Genomic DNA, 18,022 nt, shown 5'->3' with positions numbered 1-18,022 from the left:
TGATCTAAACCAAACAGATCTTAGGCTCCCCCAGAACAGGAACACTGGGGACATCTTGGATTTCGTCTCCCATCCAGCTGAGACCCCAGTCATACCACCACCCACGCACGCAAGAGAGCGCGGGCCGCGGGTTATTAATGTATAATTAGTGTATAATGGATATATAAGATGGCCTGGATTCCCGGGCCCCAAGAGCTGTAATAAAGACCCTCAGCTGTGAAAAACACTCGTGAAGCAAACTACTTACGACAGTCTCCCTAAAACGGAGTTTAATTATTTCTGACAGGGAACCAGGAGCCAGGAACTCTCAAATCTAAATCTCCCATTTAGCTGCCAGTTTAAAGATAGATGGGAACCATACAATTTAAATAGCCTTACATCACACATCCCGCCGTACGCTCTGGCCTTTTATAACATGGCGCTCTGAAACGCTCACCGGTTTCTAATGGGTGATTAAATAGTCTGAGTAGCTTTTACTTTTCTGGTGGCACTCAAAGAAATGATCAAAATGGATTTCAGATTAAGTTTCCACTTAAACGCAGGTCTTTTCGGGCAGCTCAAGACAACTAAGGCTGATTTACAGGAAAGGGCAGGTGAATCATTTCTTTGTCGTTCACTCCCAGGGACAGAATTTGCCACCTTGGTTCTTATTACGAGCTACTTTTTTTTTTTTTTTTTGGTACATTTCCCAATTCTGTTGTTAAAATTAGAGGACATGATTAGCTACCATCTGAGCTGCGTGAGCAAATGAGAAGGAAAGCTTTTAATTCTCCTATTACAGTATTCATTGACTGGCCAGCTGCACTGTATCGCTCCTGTCTATCTAAGCTTAGTTAGAACGCTGTGCCTGTGCATAAAAGACCTGCCTGTTAAATATTTTCACACCAGCTGTTCCCAAAAGGTGACTAAATATTTCCTTTCATCTTTAATCTCTTCTACTGTTTGTATGAACAGCTTAGCCGTTCCTTATCCTTTCCTAGCGGTGCTTTGTGTTTTACTTCATCTTGCCGTGCAGATCTCAAAGCCGCCTGTAGTTCCGTGAAGGAAGGGGATCCTCTGAGCAAATCTGGTGCCCAGTTTTAGGAGCAAATATGAAGATTACTGTCCTCAAAAGGTACAGTCAGCCCATGCACCTCTGTGGAAAATACCTAGACTTTGATTAACACTTTGTATTTTGCTCCCTGACACTTGCACTTACCAGATGGTGCTGATGGACGTTAATTGACTCATGGATGCAGGGTTTCATCTAAGGAATCAAGTTAATTTCTACCCTACCATCTGGGTTTTCACCATATTACGGTCTAGGATTGGTGTCTTCCACTGCCTGGATTTCACTTCACCTTGTGCCACACTCTTACGTGAAGAACTAAATTGAGCCTAGTTGCCCTCTGTGGGTAAGGAGGAAAGACAGGTAGCTCCAGAGAATGATTCACCTGAAATCTCCTTCACAGGGAACTTATGCTCAAGGCACTGCTAAGTTTTAGGTGGTTCACCCAGGCGTCTCAGGTTCATCATAAACATCATCCTTAGAAAAGGATAATGCCATTCCAATCTGATTCTATGACTGAGGAAGAGACTTCCCTCTAGTCTGTAAAGCCTGCCTCAGAATTCCTCAAGAATTCCTCTTAAACATCTGAATCCACCTTGAAACCTACCCAAAATCTTGACAGTGGCTGCTGATGTGCCTTAATTTCTGCATATTGCTATGACCGTAATCGTGTCGTAATTTTAGTCTACCTCCACCAGCATGTCTCTGTCTGTTGTTGCTCACTTAATGCTTCAGAATCTCCGCTATCTGAGGCCAAGACTATGCTTTTTGTTCTGCGTTTGCACGGTGCCAGGTGTAATGAGGTCACAGTCCATTAACAGCACTTCAGAAGCAGGAATACTAAAGCAATTACTCATACAAATAAAAACCTTGTACCTGATTCTTCCTTCTTTTTTTTTTTTTTTTTTTTTTGCATATCCTGCTAAAAACTGACCCAAATCTGTCCCCTTAAGAATAAAAGTCTGCTATGTTGCCTTTGATATTCCAGAAGAAAAGTGGGAAAAGAAACCCATCAAACACTAGCCACTGGTGCAATGCTTTGTTCATGTCCCTTTTTAATTGGTATAGCAGAGATGGCAGCTTCCAACACAAGAAGTGGCATCATCCGGAATTTCATCTTATTTTCACATCACATTAAAGAATCGGGTTGGGAAAGGGATAATGATGTCAATTTGTGCTTCATTTACGGCAGATCCATTTTTACATGTTTACTCCTATCACCACCAAATCCTAAAACTGGCTTGACAATAGTTTAAAGCTTTCCAGCTTAGAGAAGAGCAATGCAGATGAAATTTTTTTCTTTAGTATTCATGTGATGCAGAATCAGAGATTTAGCTGCTTCTGACCTGCCTGCTAAATCCTTTAATAAATATGGATTTAGTGCTAAAATATAAGATCAGGTGAAATTGCTCAGAGCTTCCTGAAAACTGGGGCAGTTCCACCGACCTTCAACATATTAATAGAAAATTTAATAATTAAAAATCTGCCTTCACTGGGATTTTCCAGTTTCAGGTTGGCTCATCTGAGGCAATTTCCAGCCTCAGGCAGATTTTTCCAGAAGAGAAGCACAGGAGAGAGGCACTGCACAGAGCTAAAAGGCTGAGTTTGGTAAGGAGCTGAGCCTTGTTGTCACCAACTGCATTTGCTTTAGAGGGCACGTTATGGGGGATACCTGGGAAAAGCATCTAATAGAAAGGTATTTATGGAAAAAACAGTAATTTAGGTAGCAGTGGAGTGCTAAATACATTCTTCATAATGAAAGGCATTTTGCAGTGTTATGAAACTCTCATTTATGTGATTGGATAACTCTGCAGTAACATATGAACATCTCTGCTGGAACTGAAGAAGACATGAAGCTCATTAGCTTTGAAAACCATCCTTTCTACAAATGTTATAAGGCAAGGTTCCAAGTATGGAGCAAGACAAAACCTGAAAGGAGAGCTCTGAATTTTCTGTCTTTGCCAGTAACAAATCCGAAGCATGAAATCCTCTGAAAAGCATCCCGTTTCAGCAGCGACTGGGAAACGGTTGCGCAACTTGTGTCAGTGCCACTAATTGAGGGTCATGTGTCTTTTCCTTCAGAGATCATATTCTAAAAGCAAGGTCTGCATAATTTAACACCTTTACATAAAAAAATCTCTTTACTTATTTTAAAAATGTACATAAATTATGTAAATATTACTAATGTAGAAATAATAATTACTATTTATGTCAATAAATATAAAACCTGTTTACTTTTATGAGAGTAATTAAATTTCTGTTATGGAGATGACTGTCCACTCCCCTCAAGGATCTCAACGCATTTTACAGCAAACTGAATATATCTGAAATAATAGTTATTTCTTTTCATGGATAAGGAAATCAAGATTAAAGGATGCTCTCCAGAGACTGAAAATGGATCCATCAGGTTTGTTATCATCCCGCATCAGGAAGAACATCGACCTTCAGTGACGGTTTTGAAATGTGACTTAGGACAACTGAGTTTTCATCGAGGGAACTCGAAGCCCTGAGGAGCATCCTGGAGTGCCTGTACTGGGGAATGAAGATCCTGTGTTATAGCGTGACCCTAAATAGGTCACCTGGCCTAAATGCTGATTCTTGCCAGGCTCTGCTGAAGGAGGACTGAGTACAGGTCTCCAAAACATGTGCAGAAGGGACAACCCCGCATTTGGAGAAAAGACTGGGTATAGAATAATAGAATCGTTTGGGTTGCAAGGGACCTTTGAAGGCCATCCAGTCCAACCCCCCTGCAAGGAGCAGGGACATCTCCAACCAGATCAGGTTGCTCAGAGCCTCATCCAACCTGGCCTTGAATGTTTCCAAGGATGGAGTATTTACCACCTATCTACCAGAGGAGGTATAAAGCATGCGCCTGAAGAGGAGAGACTTTTTACCCTAAGCGGCTGAGCTGTCTTAGCTGTCTGTCTCTAGGAGAAGGGTTGGTGGAAACCCCTAATAAAAGAAAGCACCCATCTCTGGCCCTCAGCTAGACACAAAAGATTAACCCCGTTTGAGCCCTTTCCCCCATTTTCCTCCTGGCATTTAGTTATTTGCTTGCATAAGCAGCCTTGAGTTTACTGAAAGGTTTCTGCAAATCCTCTTCTAGGTCTCGTCCCTTTCTGGCCATTCAAGTCAGGAATCTAGGTGGCTCTGAAGCTGCCTAACTTGGAGATTAAGAGTTCACAGAGTAGCTGCTCGCTTGCTGCTGAGCAGACCCAGGAGATCTGTCCCATAACTGCGCCGGAACCCACCTTCCATCTCTAAAATGGGTAATGAATGGGTTTGGTATAGTAACAGACGTCAACTGATGTATGGCTGTCCTCCAAGACCGAGCCTTTTACTCTGTGAACATGCAGCACCTACCCCAACAGGACTCTTGGGAGTTCTTGCTAGAAATAGTAACAGTAAGAACAGGAGGAGTCAGCAATCCCTGTGCTAACGGCTCACAGCTCTTACCCACCTGTGCAGCTGCACAATGCGCAGCGGTACTGTTGGGATGGCTGTTAAAAAAAATCTCACTTTTAAGTGCAATTTCAACTTGCTCCATATTTACATAAAGGTTTTCCAGCTCCTGTCTGAAAAGCTATAACTCTGTGAGACGAAATTCCATTAAACTGGTCTGCTGCCTTTTATCAGCCTCTAGTTTCTACAATATTTATACCCTATTTTCATCCTTGCCTTAAATGCTAGGGACTGACCATCACATTGTGTCCAAAGCATCTCCTCTATAGCTGTGATTTACTTTTGTACTCGTGTCAATCTTCCCTTTATTTATTATTCTGAACTTTATTTTAAACTGTCTCTTGCTGTTGAATAGCAGGACACGAAATGCCAAGCATTGATGGACTTCAGTCTTGGAGCTGAGATTTGTTGTATAAAAATAAATATCCCAAAGTGCAGGATTACGTTCTCTCTTTGATACTTAATTGGATCACTATGCTTTCTGGGATGTGAATTAAAGTTTCCCAGAGAAGAAATAATTCCTAATGTATTAAATGAAGTTCCTAACAAGGATTCTTCTCTGGACTAATTTTAATTTCCTCTCTGTGTCCATAAGGAGGAGATAGATAACTTAACAGTAGAAAAGCCTTTTGTTCATACTTAACAGTCATTAAAAATAACTAATTTCTTTTCCAGTTCTATATAGTTTCATTTTTGGCTACAATAAATTCAACAGGGCATTTACAAATGTGTGTGCTGAAGTAATCACAAGCTAGATTTGCTTGGGATTCCCTTGCTCAGAGCTCAGCACTACCACACAGCCAGTCCAAACGTAGTTTCCTTTTTCTTCAGACCACATTTCACCAAGGAACTTAGAAATTTTATTGTTATTAATCTTTTTTTTTTTCAAAAAGAGACACAGAACATGTATGAAACATGCTGGACTGACATATCCAGAAGTTAGATGTCTGTCTATCCAAACAAATGGGGTGCAGCAGCAGCTGCTCCAAAAGCTTTGTGTCTGCTGTGCTGTCCATACACCTCAACACTGGTCTGGAAGGATCACCTTATGGAAAAGAAGGAAAGCTCTCTCCAAAGCCTTTTCAGACCTTCGTCTGTCAAGATCATCAAAAAGGTGCTCATTAGTGCAAATTGTGATTATAGTTTTTAGAGTATGAACCTTGCAACTTGGAAGGGGGCAGAGAGGCTTTACTAAATCCAGTGCATCCACTTCAAACAAATTATTAAATCATGGATTTCTGGCCTTCAATAGACACCGATCCACTATATGGCAATCACAGGTCTTATGTTATTTTTGCTTGCTCATTTTTGGTGTTATTCTGTTTTACTGACTCCTAGATTATTTTCCCTATTACTTAATAGGAATGTAACATTATCCAATCAAGCTGAAAACACTCAATAAACTTTTGCAGAAGCTCTGATAATGATGAGCTCCAGTTGGGTTGGAGCATGAAGTCACAGTTACAAGAGCTATCCACCAACAATAGCATGGATTTGACTGAATGCAAGTGGAGAAGCCACGGCATGGAGCCTACGACCATCCTTGCTGAGCCAAATGAGTGAGGTATGAGAGGACAGTCTTGATCCAGGCTAATCAAGGTAGATCTCAGACAGAGCCTGACCACACACAAGTATCCACCCTGCTGATATTACAGAAGTATTCTGGTTAAAAGAGGGAATAGAAGCAGAGGTCTAGACTCACAAACCTAAGAGGATGTCTACACAGTCTTCTGTGAGTTGATTACAAACTGACTGGCCAAACTTATTGGATGTCATGTATCTTCAGTTCAAAAGCTGCACAACTGCCATAGAGCAATTCTAAGCCTGCCGAAATATACACTAGTATGGTTTTATGAGCATGACTTAGAATCATAGAATCATAGAATCTTTAAGGTTGGAAAAGACCTTGAAGATCATCAAGTCCAACCATCAACCTAACACCACCATGTCCACTAAACCATGTCCTGAAGCCCCACGTCTACACATTTTTTTAACACCTCTGGGGATGGTGACTCCACCACTTATTCCATGCAGTGACTATAACGTTTCAGATTCTCAGCTGGCTTGATCATCTGGTTTTATCTCCAAAAGAACTTAAAGAAACAGTTCACTTCACTTTTGCAGGATAGTAGTTTTGTCATCGGTGACAACTGGATTACACTTATTGTGTCAAAGAAGTAACTTAATATTGTTTAAAAAAGCAGCAACTTCGTGACAGATATTCTGTTGTAGAGAAGGGGCTAAATTATGACCAGCCCTCATGTTGGCATGATGTAAGTCCAGAAACTGTAAGGCTCCTCCTTTCAAAAGCAAAGTCAGAGAATAAGCCACAATTTGATATTCTGAGACTCATAAGATACAAGCAAACACACTAGTTGCTCAGCCATCCTCAAAACACGCTATTTTAATGGTACCCTGTTTTAACCATGGAATTTAACAGCTTGTTGTGGTGCTGTGAAACATCTGTTCTTCAAATTAGTCAAGTTAACACGAGCCTCACAGACTCCAGTACATCACTGCTGTTTTCAGACAGAAAAGTCCAGAACACAAAGCACGACTGATTCAAACAAAAAGAACTTTTGAGTGCATGGTGTGACTGCTGAAGCCACATTTGGAGGCAGGGAAGAATGCTGAACTAAAATTGGCATGCTGGCAATTAGCCCTGATTGTTGTAGAAAACAAATAGGGAATGGAACAGTCTACCCACTGCCCTTTGAGAGGGTCCATAAATTTGCACTGATGCTGGTACACTTGATATGAGGGAAAGAAGCTTTACTCATCACAGTATGCCTAAGGTCAGTGAAGACCAGGGACTGCTTGTTACACCACTGGACATACTCTATTCTCGGCCAGAGACATGACCTCATCAGACCAAACGTTTTGTGATGTAATGGTCAGAGCCAGACCGATGATATCATCGTTTCCACTGGTTTTGGCCAAGTTTGAAATGACAGCTAGAAGGCAAGTTTTCAGTTCCTTCAGTCTCTCCCTTGGTCATTGTATCTGACCAAGGCTGCATGGACTGCTGCAAAGAGAGCAGTGGCTAAAAGCAAGAAACACATCCCGAACCTGACAGAAGTTTGATCGATATCTGTTTGACCAGGGAAATGTGCTAAGAGAAGTTCTCAACTATCAGATTGTAAGTAGGAATCCATATTTGAAACATAAGTTGTACTTCTTATCTTATTGGGAGTTTTCTCCTTCCCTTCAGTATGTCCTTTTCATCTGCTGACCACAAAGATACTTGGACTTCTGAAGAACTGGACTCCCCAGCCCATTTCAACTACTACCTTCAACTACTACCCGGTGAGGAGACCACACTGGGGTCTCCTCATACACGTTTTCAATATACAAAGGGAAAGAGAGTAAAAGAGTATTCAAATGAAAGCCTTCTTGAATACTTTTATTTCAAATGTTTTGGCTGTGTTTAGTCTTTTATTGCATTTTTAATAAAAAGCTTAGAAGACTTTAAAGGATAAGTTCATCTTGGCAATGGGTAGGCTGAAATCTGTACTCACAATCCCAACCACATAAAAAACTCTCATTCCAGTGTTTCTCACTACACCTCAAGGGTAGCGAGACGAACATGTTACAAGCTGAGGGAAGATCATTCAAAGCGGCATTAGATTACACAGCTGCGGCGGCTGATAAATTTTTCTGAAGTCATTAAGGCTTAAAAGATATGGATGTTTATCAGTTTCAGGTGTTGTATCTTGAGGTTTAGTTCTCTTGTTCTTCCCTATGTGTTTTAAATCTAAGAAAAAGTAAAATCAGCAATTTCTTAAAGGGAGTCCTAGTCTGTAGTAAGGTACAAGTCTCTATCATATAACAATTGTAATATCCATGTTTTACAGAGACATTTTTACCCCCTAATGAAGAAAATAATGGTTTAAAGGAAGAATTATACAAACATTTTCCAAAGATGGCTTTTTATCTTGGTGGCCTTGGGCATGACATGCATTTAACATGAGATTTTACTTTGCAATGTTGACACCAATAAGCCCAAAGTAAAAAATAAATATCACCATACATGTTTGTGTTAACCCTGCTGCTGTTTGACCAATGGGTTATGACATTGTCTAGTAAGATACAGAGAGTTGTGTTTCTGCATGTCTGGATGTGTGTGTGCAATAATATCCTGCACAAAAACTCATGAAAAGGTAAAGGTGCATTTGCTCTGCCTTTCCTGTTTAAAAGTTCATTCTTCTTGGTCTCCTTATCTACTAATTGGAAATGCAGAAAACATGCCTGTTTCAATGAACTGTACAATGTTGTGGTGAGGAGCCCTGTTGGGTGCTAGCTGGAAGACTTTCCCCACTGTTAATTTATCCAACTACATTGGTACTAAAAATTCAGTCATTACCATTAGCTGATAGAGAATCTTAAATCGCATCATTGTTTGTGAATGGACTTGAACTGACCCATACAGCTGCAAAGTAAACGGGAGCTGTCCCATTGACTTCCATGAGCTGAGCAATAATTTATAAGAATATGGCTTCTCTGCGATCAGAGACAAGGATGCACACACCATGCTAGTTTTATTTTAAACCTATCTTCCCAGCCTATCAAAACCAGTAAAGCCATGAAGGACTGTTTTACAACTGATGGGTCAATAATTGGTCTTCTGCTAGCCCTATGGATACCCACGCTATTTCCCCACTGTGCTTGGAGGCCAGGTTTATGTGGGTGTATCTGCAAGTGCTTTGATCACTACACGGCAGTCTGAAGCCTCTCCTAAGCTGTTTTTAATTGATTACACAGGCTAAGAGGGAGCTTCCTTTTTTTTTTTATGTTAAATGCCACAGTTCTGTAATGGCCTCTCTCCTGAGGAATCCGTGATCATGATGCCATGATGCCTGCTGAGCCTTCCACAGTTATTTGGCAGAACTGAGGATCTCTCAAAAGCTGAAACCCAGACTGCTCTAAAGTAACTTGAAGTACCCAAAAAAGAAGGCAGCTGAATCAATGAGGAATCAATTAAGCTCTCTTTGAAGGATTTCCACTCAGCTAAAATCTGAATAGCCCTCTGCAGAGGTTTCTTTTCTCTAGGACAACTATTCCACTAAACCGGTAATGTCATGGGAAGCCAAAAAGCAGGAGGCGATGGCACAGAACTGGGCATGAATCCAAAACCTTTTTTTTTTTCTGTCCACTAAAGACATTTATAACATTTCTAGTCAGAGGAACTGTGACCAGGATTAGTGTTGCAGTGCTGGAAATCCTGAGGAGACAGATGCTCTCAAACTCTGTTCCTGTCCCAAACGAAAGGCACTCTGTGCTTCAGAATGATGCCCAGTTGACATTAAGGTTCAGGGCATGAAACTCCTGTCCTCAACTCTGGCATCCCTTTGGATCCACCCAGCCAGTTCATTCTTTGAGTTGACTGCTCGTAGCATCTGCATTGACCTAGTAGGTGGGATACTCTCCCAAGAAGTAAAAGAGCATGTCCAGTGCTTTCTCAGACTGAGGAGACACCTGCTTTATGTACCACAGAAGAAATTTAGGAACTTAGGTAGCTTTTCAATAGACAGCTGTAGACAGTGGGGTGTCTCAGAAGTTCAGAACATTGTAGTAAAGTTAGATAATACGTATTTGCGTAAGGTAAATTTTAAATGCCTAAATATCTTTGTGATCATAGACCTTGGGAACAAAGTTTGGCAACAAGTCACTGGGAAGCAGAATTTCTTCCCGGTCACAGAGGTGGAAAACAGCAACCATAAAGTCAAACGACATATTCTCAGAAAACACTGTTAGCAGCAGAAGTGATGAGAGAAGCTATGGATAGGATCAAACTACTAAAATTCGTGAGATATCATGCAAGCTCAGCCTCAGTCTCTGGTCGGGTATGCTCTCCCAGCCTTTTCAAAATGTGAAGTAAAACATCGTAACTTCAAACTTCTTTACTGAGTCTCAGCTTTCAGCTCCCAACTCTTATCACTAAATGTAGAGCCCATGATTATATATCTCCCCTGCCACTTTAGGACCACCCTATATAGAGTAATCTATCCCTACTTTTTAGGGATACTTTTAAGGGTCTGAAGTACTGCACTGGATGTCAACTGTGCATAAAGTGAGTCATCACGAATGAGTGATTGAGAAGTAATCCTTATCTGTATGCAGGTCAATGTGCAGCTGCTGTCAACTGCCCAGAAAAAGTCAGTACACTTATTACATAAAGAACATCATTTCTATTCATAGAATCATGGAATGGTTTGGGTGGGAAGGGACCCTTAAAGGCCATCCAGCCCAACCCCCCTGCAAGGAGCAGGGACATCTCCAACCAGATCAGGTTGCTCAGAGCCCTGGCCAACCTGGCCTGGAATGTTTCCAGGGATGGGGCATCCACCACCTCTCTGGGCAACCTGGGCCAGCATTCCACCACCCTCAGCATAAGAATTTTTTTCCTAATATCTTATCTAAATCTATCTCCCTCTATTTTGAAACCATTAGCCCTTGTCCTGTCACAACAGGCTCTTCTGAGCAGTTTCTCCCCGTCTTTCCTGTAGGCCCTCTTTTGATACTGGAAGGCTATTGCTGCTTTGAATAATCAACTTTCCAATGATTCTAGTGAATATCACGCATGTCAAGACTAACAAACAGCGAACAGTGTGAAAATCACTGATTTAAATTTGAGGAGAGTGAAGGACAACACCAGATAACTGAATTCCTTTAAGAATGATTTTGCATCCAAGGATAATACTGTTTTGATGGGGCTGGGATTGTACTGATGCAGCGGTGAGATCCCTCTGGGAAACGGCGCGTTCCCCAAACGCAGATAACCTGACTCACCTATTCATTTCACTGCACTCAGCAAACATGTCTTATGGTACGTAGTTTGTTGGCTCTTGATTAGCCAGAAATACTTGGTCCAGTTTAAATAGGTCAAGAGTGAGACTATCTCACATGTTAAGTGCTGTTTCACATTGCAGCACAGGCCATTTCCTTCTTCCCACTCTACTCAGACAATAAGAGGTTAAGAGCGTTGCCCTGTAATGGCTTCATTAGTTGCCAGAACTTGGAGAATGAAGCCTTTGCTAGGGCTCATTAGGAGGTGAAGGGAGATAGCATGCCAAAAGCCTGGGACACAGAGGATGTGCGATGGAAGGCCCTGGAGAAAAGGGGTTAGCATGAGTGCTTCCTTAATTATCTTTCTTGTACTAAGCATGGCCTTGGACTTTTTAGCAGAACTGGGTTATAAGGGAGCTCTTTGTATTTGCTCGTGCAACAGTACTAAGATGTAAAAGGGAAGGGATTTGATTCTCCCACGGAGAAACCAAAATGCCACTTTTGCTGCTCAGTACAGGTTATCTCTGGACTTATCTCTGCACCCTTCTCTAAAAGACTTTTTTTTTTTTTATCTCTGGGAGTCTACCAATAAAGAAGTGCATACTGAGGGAAAAGGGATCCTAAGAAAGTGTCCCTTGCATGCAAGGGTGAAGCATGTTAAAGAAGCATTTTTCCAGAGTGAAAACTCTGAGCTAGTGTGGCAGCAGCCCTATCTCAAGATATACTGGCAGTGGGCACACACGTAAAGGATTTAAAAAAACCCTGTATCATTACTTCTTCCTACAATGCAGTGCAGAGTAGAATTCACAAGAAACTGAATTGCACAGCTTGTCTATGAAGACACAGGCTAAGTGGAAAGAAAAAAAAAAGATAATATAACAGAAAATACAAATCTCCGTAATATTATTTTCTCTTGAAAACTAAGAGTTTTATCCAGCAATCTGTTCCTCTAAGATTCCCGTTAAAGGCAGGTGACATCTACCTACTTAGCAGAAAGACTGAGTCTAAGGTTCAAAGATAGTCTAGTTTTACTTTCTACACATGACAATCCATGGGCTTTCACCTAGCTGCTTCCATCCGGACTGATACTCTCTAAATGAACACAGTACACAGCAATTTAGATAGGTATTAGTCTGGATTTAAAAACTCACTGTGTCTCCTCAGGTTTTATTCTGGGTTTCCAGATGATTATGCTGTTCTCAGGTTCTGCTTCTCAGGGTGGTTTACAAAAGGGGCTGCCCTTGGCACTAGCCCACGTAGGCACGGTCCTGTAGATTTCACTGGGACTGAACACAATCCTAACTACTTTGCTGAGCTGAGATTGATTTATGCAAGTACTTAATTCTTTCACTTAATAATTATTCTGTTCTGTTTGGTCCTGCTTTATAGGACAGTAAAAATCTGACCCCTTCAGTCCTTTCTGTACCTCAAGGGGGCCTTATAGATGGGAAGAGACTGTTCAGCAGGGCCTGTTGTGATAGGATGAGGGGTAATGGTTTTAAAATAGAGGGAGGTAGATTCAGATTAGATATGAGGAAAAAAAAAATTTACAATAAGGGTGCTAGAGCACTGGAACAGGTTGCCCAGAGAGGTGGTGGATGCCCCATCCCTGGAAACATTCCAGGCCAGGTTGGCCGGGGCTCTGAGCAACCTGATCTGGTTGGAGATGTCCCTGCTCCTTGCAGGGGGGTTGGACTGGGTGGGCTTTGAAGGTCCCTTCCAACCCAAACCATTCTGTGATTCTATGATTCTGTTTCTACAGAACCTCCACTCCACTGGGTTCAGCGGTGTGTTGCTATGTGTCCTAACATGCTTGCTCCCCCTATTTTAATCATGCAAGAAGAGTACCGTGCATCCTGTGAGTAAATTCGTCTTTCAGATCAAGTAATCAATTCAGTGGAAAGGTCTGAGTTAGAAATGAAGGTTTACAAATCATCTTAGCTGGAATTTTAGCTGTGAGGCACAACAACCTGAATGTTACAAGCAGCCTGGTGAGGAAAAAGGTCTTGGAATGATGCTCGAGTCTGTCTCAAATAACCTCACACTGCCAAAGAAAGTTTGCACTAGATGGATTTAGAAAAGCACTATAAGCAAAGCTTATAAATCATCTGTACACGACCCTGCAGGTTAACAAAAGGAAAGCGAATTCTGTTTGCATGGAGAAATGAACATTTTTCCAAATCCATCCCTGCAATCCCCAAACAACTGTATAAACTCAGAATAATGACTCAATTATGAACTATGCTTCAAAATCACCAGAAATACAGGGCTACCTTTCCTCTTATGGTGGTTTTATAAATGAACCTATAGAGTATGGAACTGAAGATGTTAACGTGGGGGAAGTAAAAGCCTGACACCAAATTTATCCTCCTATCAATGCAGGATAGCTTCGCCCCCTACATCTGCAAAAGTTTTGATCAACCTAGTTTCAGCCCCAGGCAAGTAGTTCTCCTCTTCAGCCCAGTCAATTTTACTTCACGACAAGCTTCCTAACATCTAACCTAAATGATGACTGTCAAAAATATTTTTTTCAATATCCTTTATACCAGTTTATCCAGTTGGCCCCATCCTTGAAAGTTACTCTCTTAAAATACTTGCAAGCAGTTAACTCGATTTTCTTTACACATGATAGTAATTCCTCAGTGAAAATGTTGTTTATGTAATTTTTTTACTGTATTTACTGTCCTAATAGGTTTTTTTTATTTTGTCGCTTTGCTGAAAATTCATTTCATTTCATTGCCTTCACTGCGCTGCCCTGGATATTTGGCCTGGTTCCACCCCAGCTGTGTGGGGTAAATAAGCTGTTATTGCCGTGGTCTCTTGTTTGTGAGCACAATATACAGCAGAAAAGCCAAAAGATTAAGATTCCATAGGTTCTGCCTGTTTAATGTAGTAGAGCACTTCTCAGTGTGGCTTCTAAAAGCTCATTGCGTTTGGAAGAAAAGAAAAGGCTCCTGAATAGCTTTTCTTTAGACTTCATTTCAGATACCTGATGCAGATTTTGAGCAAGATGCCCATTCAGCTGAGGAATGAAGGAAGATCACAGTTCCAAACCTCTACACCCATAAAAAAACCACCCATAAAAATCTGTCTTCTTGGTAGGTGCTTGTACTATTAAATATTTCTACTCAGTAAACTTATTTTTGCACTTGACAGAGGACAGTGTTTACAGTCTTTTAGTACGAACCTCACGCGATACTCATCCTCCTCTAGCTGAGCCTAGAAAATCACAGAGCTTAAATTCCAAAGGGAAACAAGACCTGAAAGATTGCCACCTCTTCTGGTTTATAGCCACCTAAAGAATATTTAGTCATTGCCTAAAAATCAAAACAGACTCTTTGGAGGCTACTGGGATTCATCGAGAGCTAACACCAGAACAAGCGGTTATATGTAGACCATCAACTATATCCATAGCAATATGATGAACGATAGCAAGCCTAGGTGGCTTTAATGGGGTTACTTATTATATTACTCCACGCTCAGCAATGGAAGCAGAATTATTTATGCAGTTGAGCTATGGCATTTCTGCTTCCAGCCATGCCCTATACGTGCTTTACTGGAACACATTTGTAGCACTCTTTTTGCAGGTCTACGTCTGAATATTTTACGTTTAAATAAAATAAAAAACAACAGAAAGTCACCGTTGACGTTACCGATTGAGCAATCATGTCCAGTCCAGTTGGGATCGCAGCTGCAGAGTCCAGTTTCCGGGAGGAAGGTCCCGTGACCGGAGCATTGGTCCAGACATGTGGCTCTTGGTGTCTCACAGTTGGTTCCTCCCCAGCCAACTGAACAGTGACACTCTCCTCGCACGCACACGCCTCGGCCCGAGCAGGTAGGATCCATGCAGTCCACTAGATGCGAGAAGGAAGAGGACGCAGACAGGGAAAGCAAATGGGAATTTCAGGAAAAAGCGATCAGATTGCCATCTACACAAACTTATATAGTATCGCAAGGCTCCAACCAGAAAGCAAAGCCTCGTTGTGCACAAACCAGATGCTTCGTGCAAGAAGACAGTGTCCCAAAAAAGCAGCAAGACCTAAAACACTTACATGAAAAACAGAGAAAAATTTAATGATTAAATCCATTCTTTTATCCACTAATAAATGATCTTTCTAGTAAGAACAGGGTAATATCAATTAAGAATAGAATAAGAATAATATTCTCTTGCACCCATATTCTGCCTACATTTATTCTATTAGAATAACCTAAATTACTATTGCTAATGAATTCAAAGCTGAGCTCTGGTTTTCTGAGAGAGAATTTTACATAAAGACTCAGCAGAAGTTGACGTCCTTACTCAGCAAACTCCATGCTCAAATTGAAGAATGTGCTGAAACCTATACAGGTTTCACGGACACTTACATAAATTTCACAGTAAACATAGCCTTAGACAGTAAGAATGAAAACAAAATCATATGTGTTTGGATATTGGTTTGCTTCTAGTTTCATTTTTTATCAATTAATAATCTTATTTATTTTAGTTAAGTGTTTTCTAGGCAACTGCCAGCTCTTCTGCCCATGGGGGAATTTCACCCAGCAATCGAAAAACATGAAACGCACCAGATGCCCTCCCAAAAAACGACTGGAGGAGTTGATCACCTATTTATAGATAAAAGCATATAGGGGGAAATTCTTCCCATCTCTTGACGCCGCGTGCGGCAGCGCCCTGCAGAGCAGTGCCGAGCGTCATTCCGGGGAAGCAGCAAGAGGAAAGCTGTCTGGTTCCTGGCTCTAACATGGAAGAGCCACCGCACACGCAGCAGGTTTGCAGCTCATTTTTTCCCCCTGCAAAAGCTAATAAGAATCCCAATGACCTGTTTAAGATCCAGAAACCTTTAAAAGGAAACACAACAGCTGCTCCGATAATTCCCTGGATTCTCAAAGACCTTCTCAGCCTGACAAGTAACGGCTCAGCAATTACTATCCCGAGGCACGGGAGAGCATTTTCTGTTTTGTTTGATTCCTGGAGCCCTGCTCGTAGCTGGGAAAATCCTCGAAAATTGTAAGAGGCTGGAAAGGATGAGTCTATAAATCTCCTTCACTGTTAGCAAGCTGGGAGCTAGGGTGCCAATTTTAGCACAAGACCCTTGGTGCCCTGGCCTCGTTCTCTCTCGGCAGTAATAAGCAGAAAAGGGCTACGAAATGGCCCAGCGGCCTCGTACGTTCTCAGCAGATGGTTTGAACGTAGAGAACAAAGATCAGGGGCTAACTGACAAGGGGCTACCTCCAGGCAATTAATCATCCCCTCTGAAGGTCAATTGGGAAAAAGGTGAGTTTTACAGGGGGCAGACAATCTGCTATCTCAGCTCGAGCACAGGCGATTATAGGAGGGGAATGTGCATGTCAGAACCCCCCATTTATCATAATCCCAAGGCCATTTTTCATGTTGAAATGAGCCCTTTCAGAAAATGTCACACACAATGGCCACTTTAATCTCAGCCTCACTAGCTGTATCTTTTTAGGCTTTCCGCGCCATCGGAAGGGCCCTGGGACAGGATTACGGGCTTCTGCTTTCTTCTTAATCAATTGCTTAGTGGATTTGAAGTACAATGGTATATTTTTAGGGAGTTCTGCCTGACAAATTTAGCTGCTCAGCTCCAGGAGAAGAGGAGATGGGGAGCAGGACAGGAGGGCAGACCTGAGAAAATCTAGTATACTTAGAAAAAAAAGAGAAAAAAATAGAAGTTTTGCATACATCTGTGTTGCTGCTTGGAAAATGTCCCAAATGGTCTAATTCTTGGTTGGAAAATGCCCCATTTATAGTTCAGCCTTGTGCAGAACCTTTGCCAGGGAGATAAATCACGCAGCAAGCAAGGCTAGTGCCTCTTCTACACTTTTCCCCAATATGCTTCATGCTTCATTGGTCACACAAGTTATGAGGCTTATTCGGTACCCAAAGAGTAACTTCTCATTTTTCACTGCTTAAATTTGCTCCCCTCCATTTAATGTCTCACTGGCTTAGCCCATGCCTTATAAAATACGAGCCAATAAACTAAGGAAGGAGAAAAGAAAAAATCATGTAGGATTGTTGGCTGATATTTTATAAACATTGCTGAACTTCTAGGGGGTGGGGAAAGAAAAGACAGAAGAAACCCTGGAATGAAAACCCATTATAAACATGGACTAAACAGTGAAGCTATGAGAACTGAGAAATAATAAAAAGCAATCAATACCAGATGGTCCTTCTTAGAAGATAAATTAAAAAGTAAAAGCAATGTAAATAATAGCATAAATCAACTTTTTTTACTAGATCTAAATATATATTTATATATGTCCTGAAGATTTCCCACATGGCATATTTCTGAGTTACCTCCCCCTCTCACAACACAGTACAAATTATGCCTTGCATATGAAAAACAAATGCATACTTGGAAAAATATTAAATAGCTCCTAAGAAAAATCATGTTCTCTTTGTTCTTCATCCCTTTTCAGGTTTTCACCTAGCGGGACTGACAGTCCCCCGCTACAGTGATAACATAAAATAACTGAGTAGTGCCTGACTTTTCTGCTTTAAACGTGACCAGGGAAAAAAAGGTTCCCATTAGAAAAAGGGCAAATCTTACTCTGATTTACACACATTAAACACGTCTGGCTGGAGGCAAAATCAGAGTCTTTTCATTTATATTTATCCACTAAAGATATGATCTAGTAAATACGAGGTCTATAGAGATGCTTTAAAGAGACTTCAGAGTCACCATCTTTGGGTTTTGCGTGCCCCACGGC

General features: G+C 41.3%; 1 protein-coding gene across 2 annotated transcripts in view; it reads right to left on the bottom strand.

Moving 5' to 3' along the window:
* Positions 1-18,022, bottom strand: part of TENM4 (teneurin transmembrane protein 4) — a 607,238-nt gene that overhangs the window by 132,918 nt on the left and 456,298 nt on the right. For both annotated transcript variants that reach the window (XM_086739706.1, XM_086739707.1), the window contains exon 14: positions 14,950-15,150. In XM_086739706.1, the coding sequence (XP_086595832.1) occupies positions 14,950-15,150 (201 nt within the window). The remainder of the gene's footprint in view (positions 1-14,949; positions 15,151-18,022) is intronic.

This window comes from Chlamydotis macqueenii, chromosome 1 (assembly GCF_036417535.1).
Source record: "Chlamydotis macqueenii isolate bChlMac1 chromosome 1, bChlMac1.mat, whole genome shotgun sequence".
NCBI classification, from domain to species: domain Eukaryota; kingdom Metazoa; phylum Chordata; class Aves; order Otidiformes; family Otididae; genus Chlamydotis; species Chlamydotis macqueenii.
Note: the sequence above shows the minus strand (reverse complement) of the source record. Positions and strands in the feature narration are given on the sequence as shown.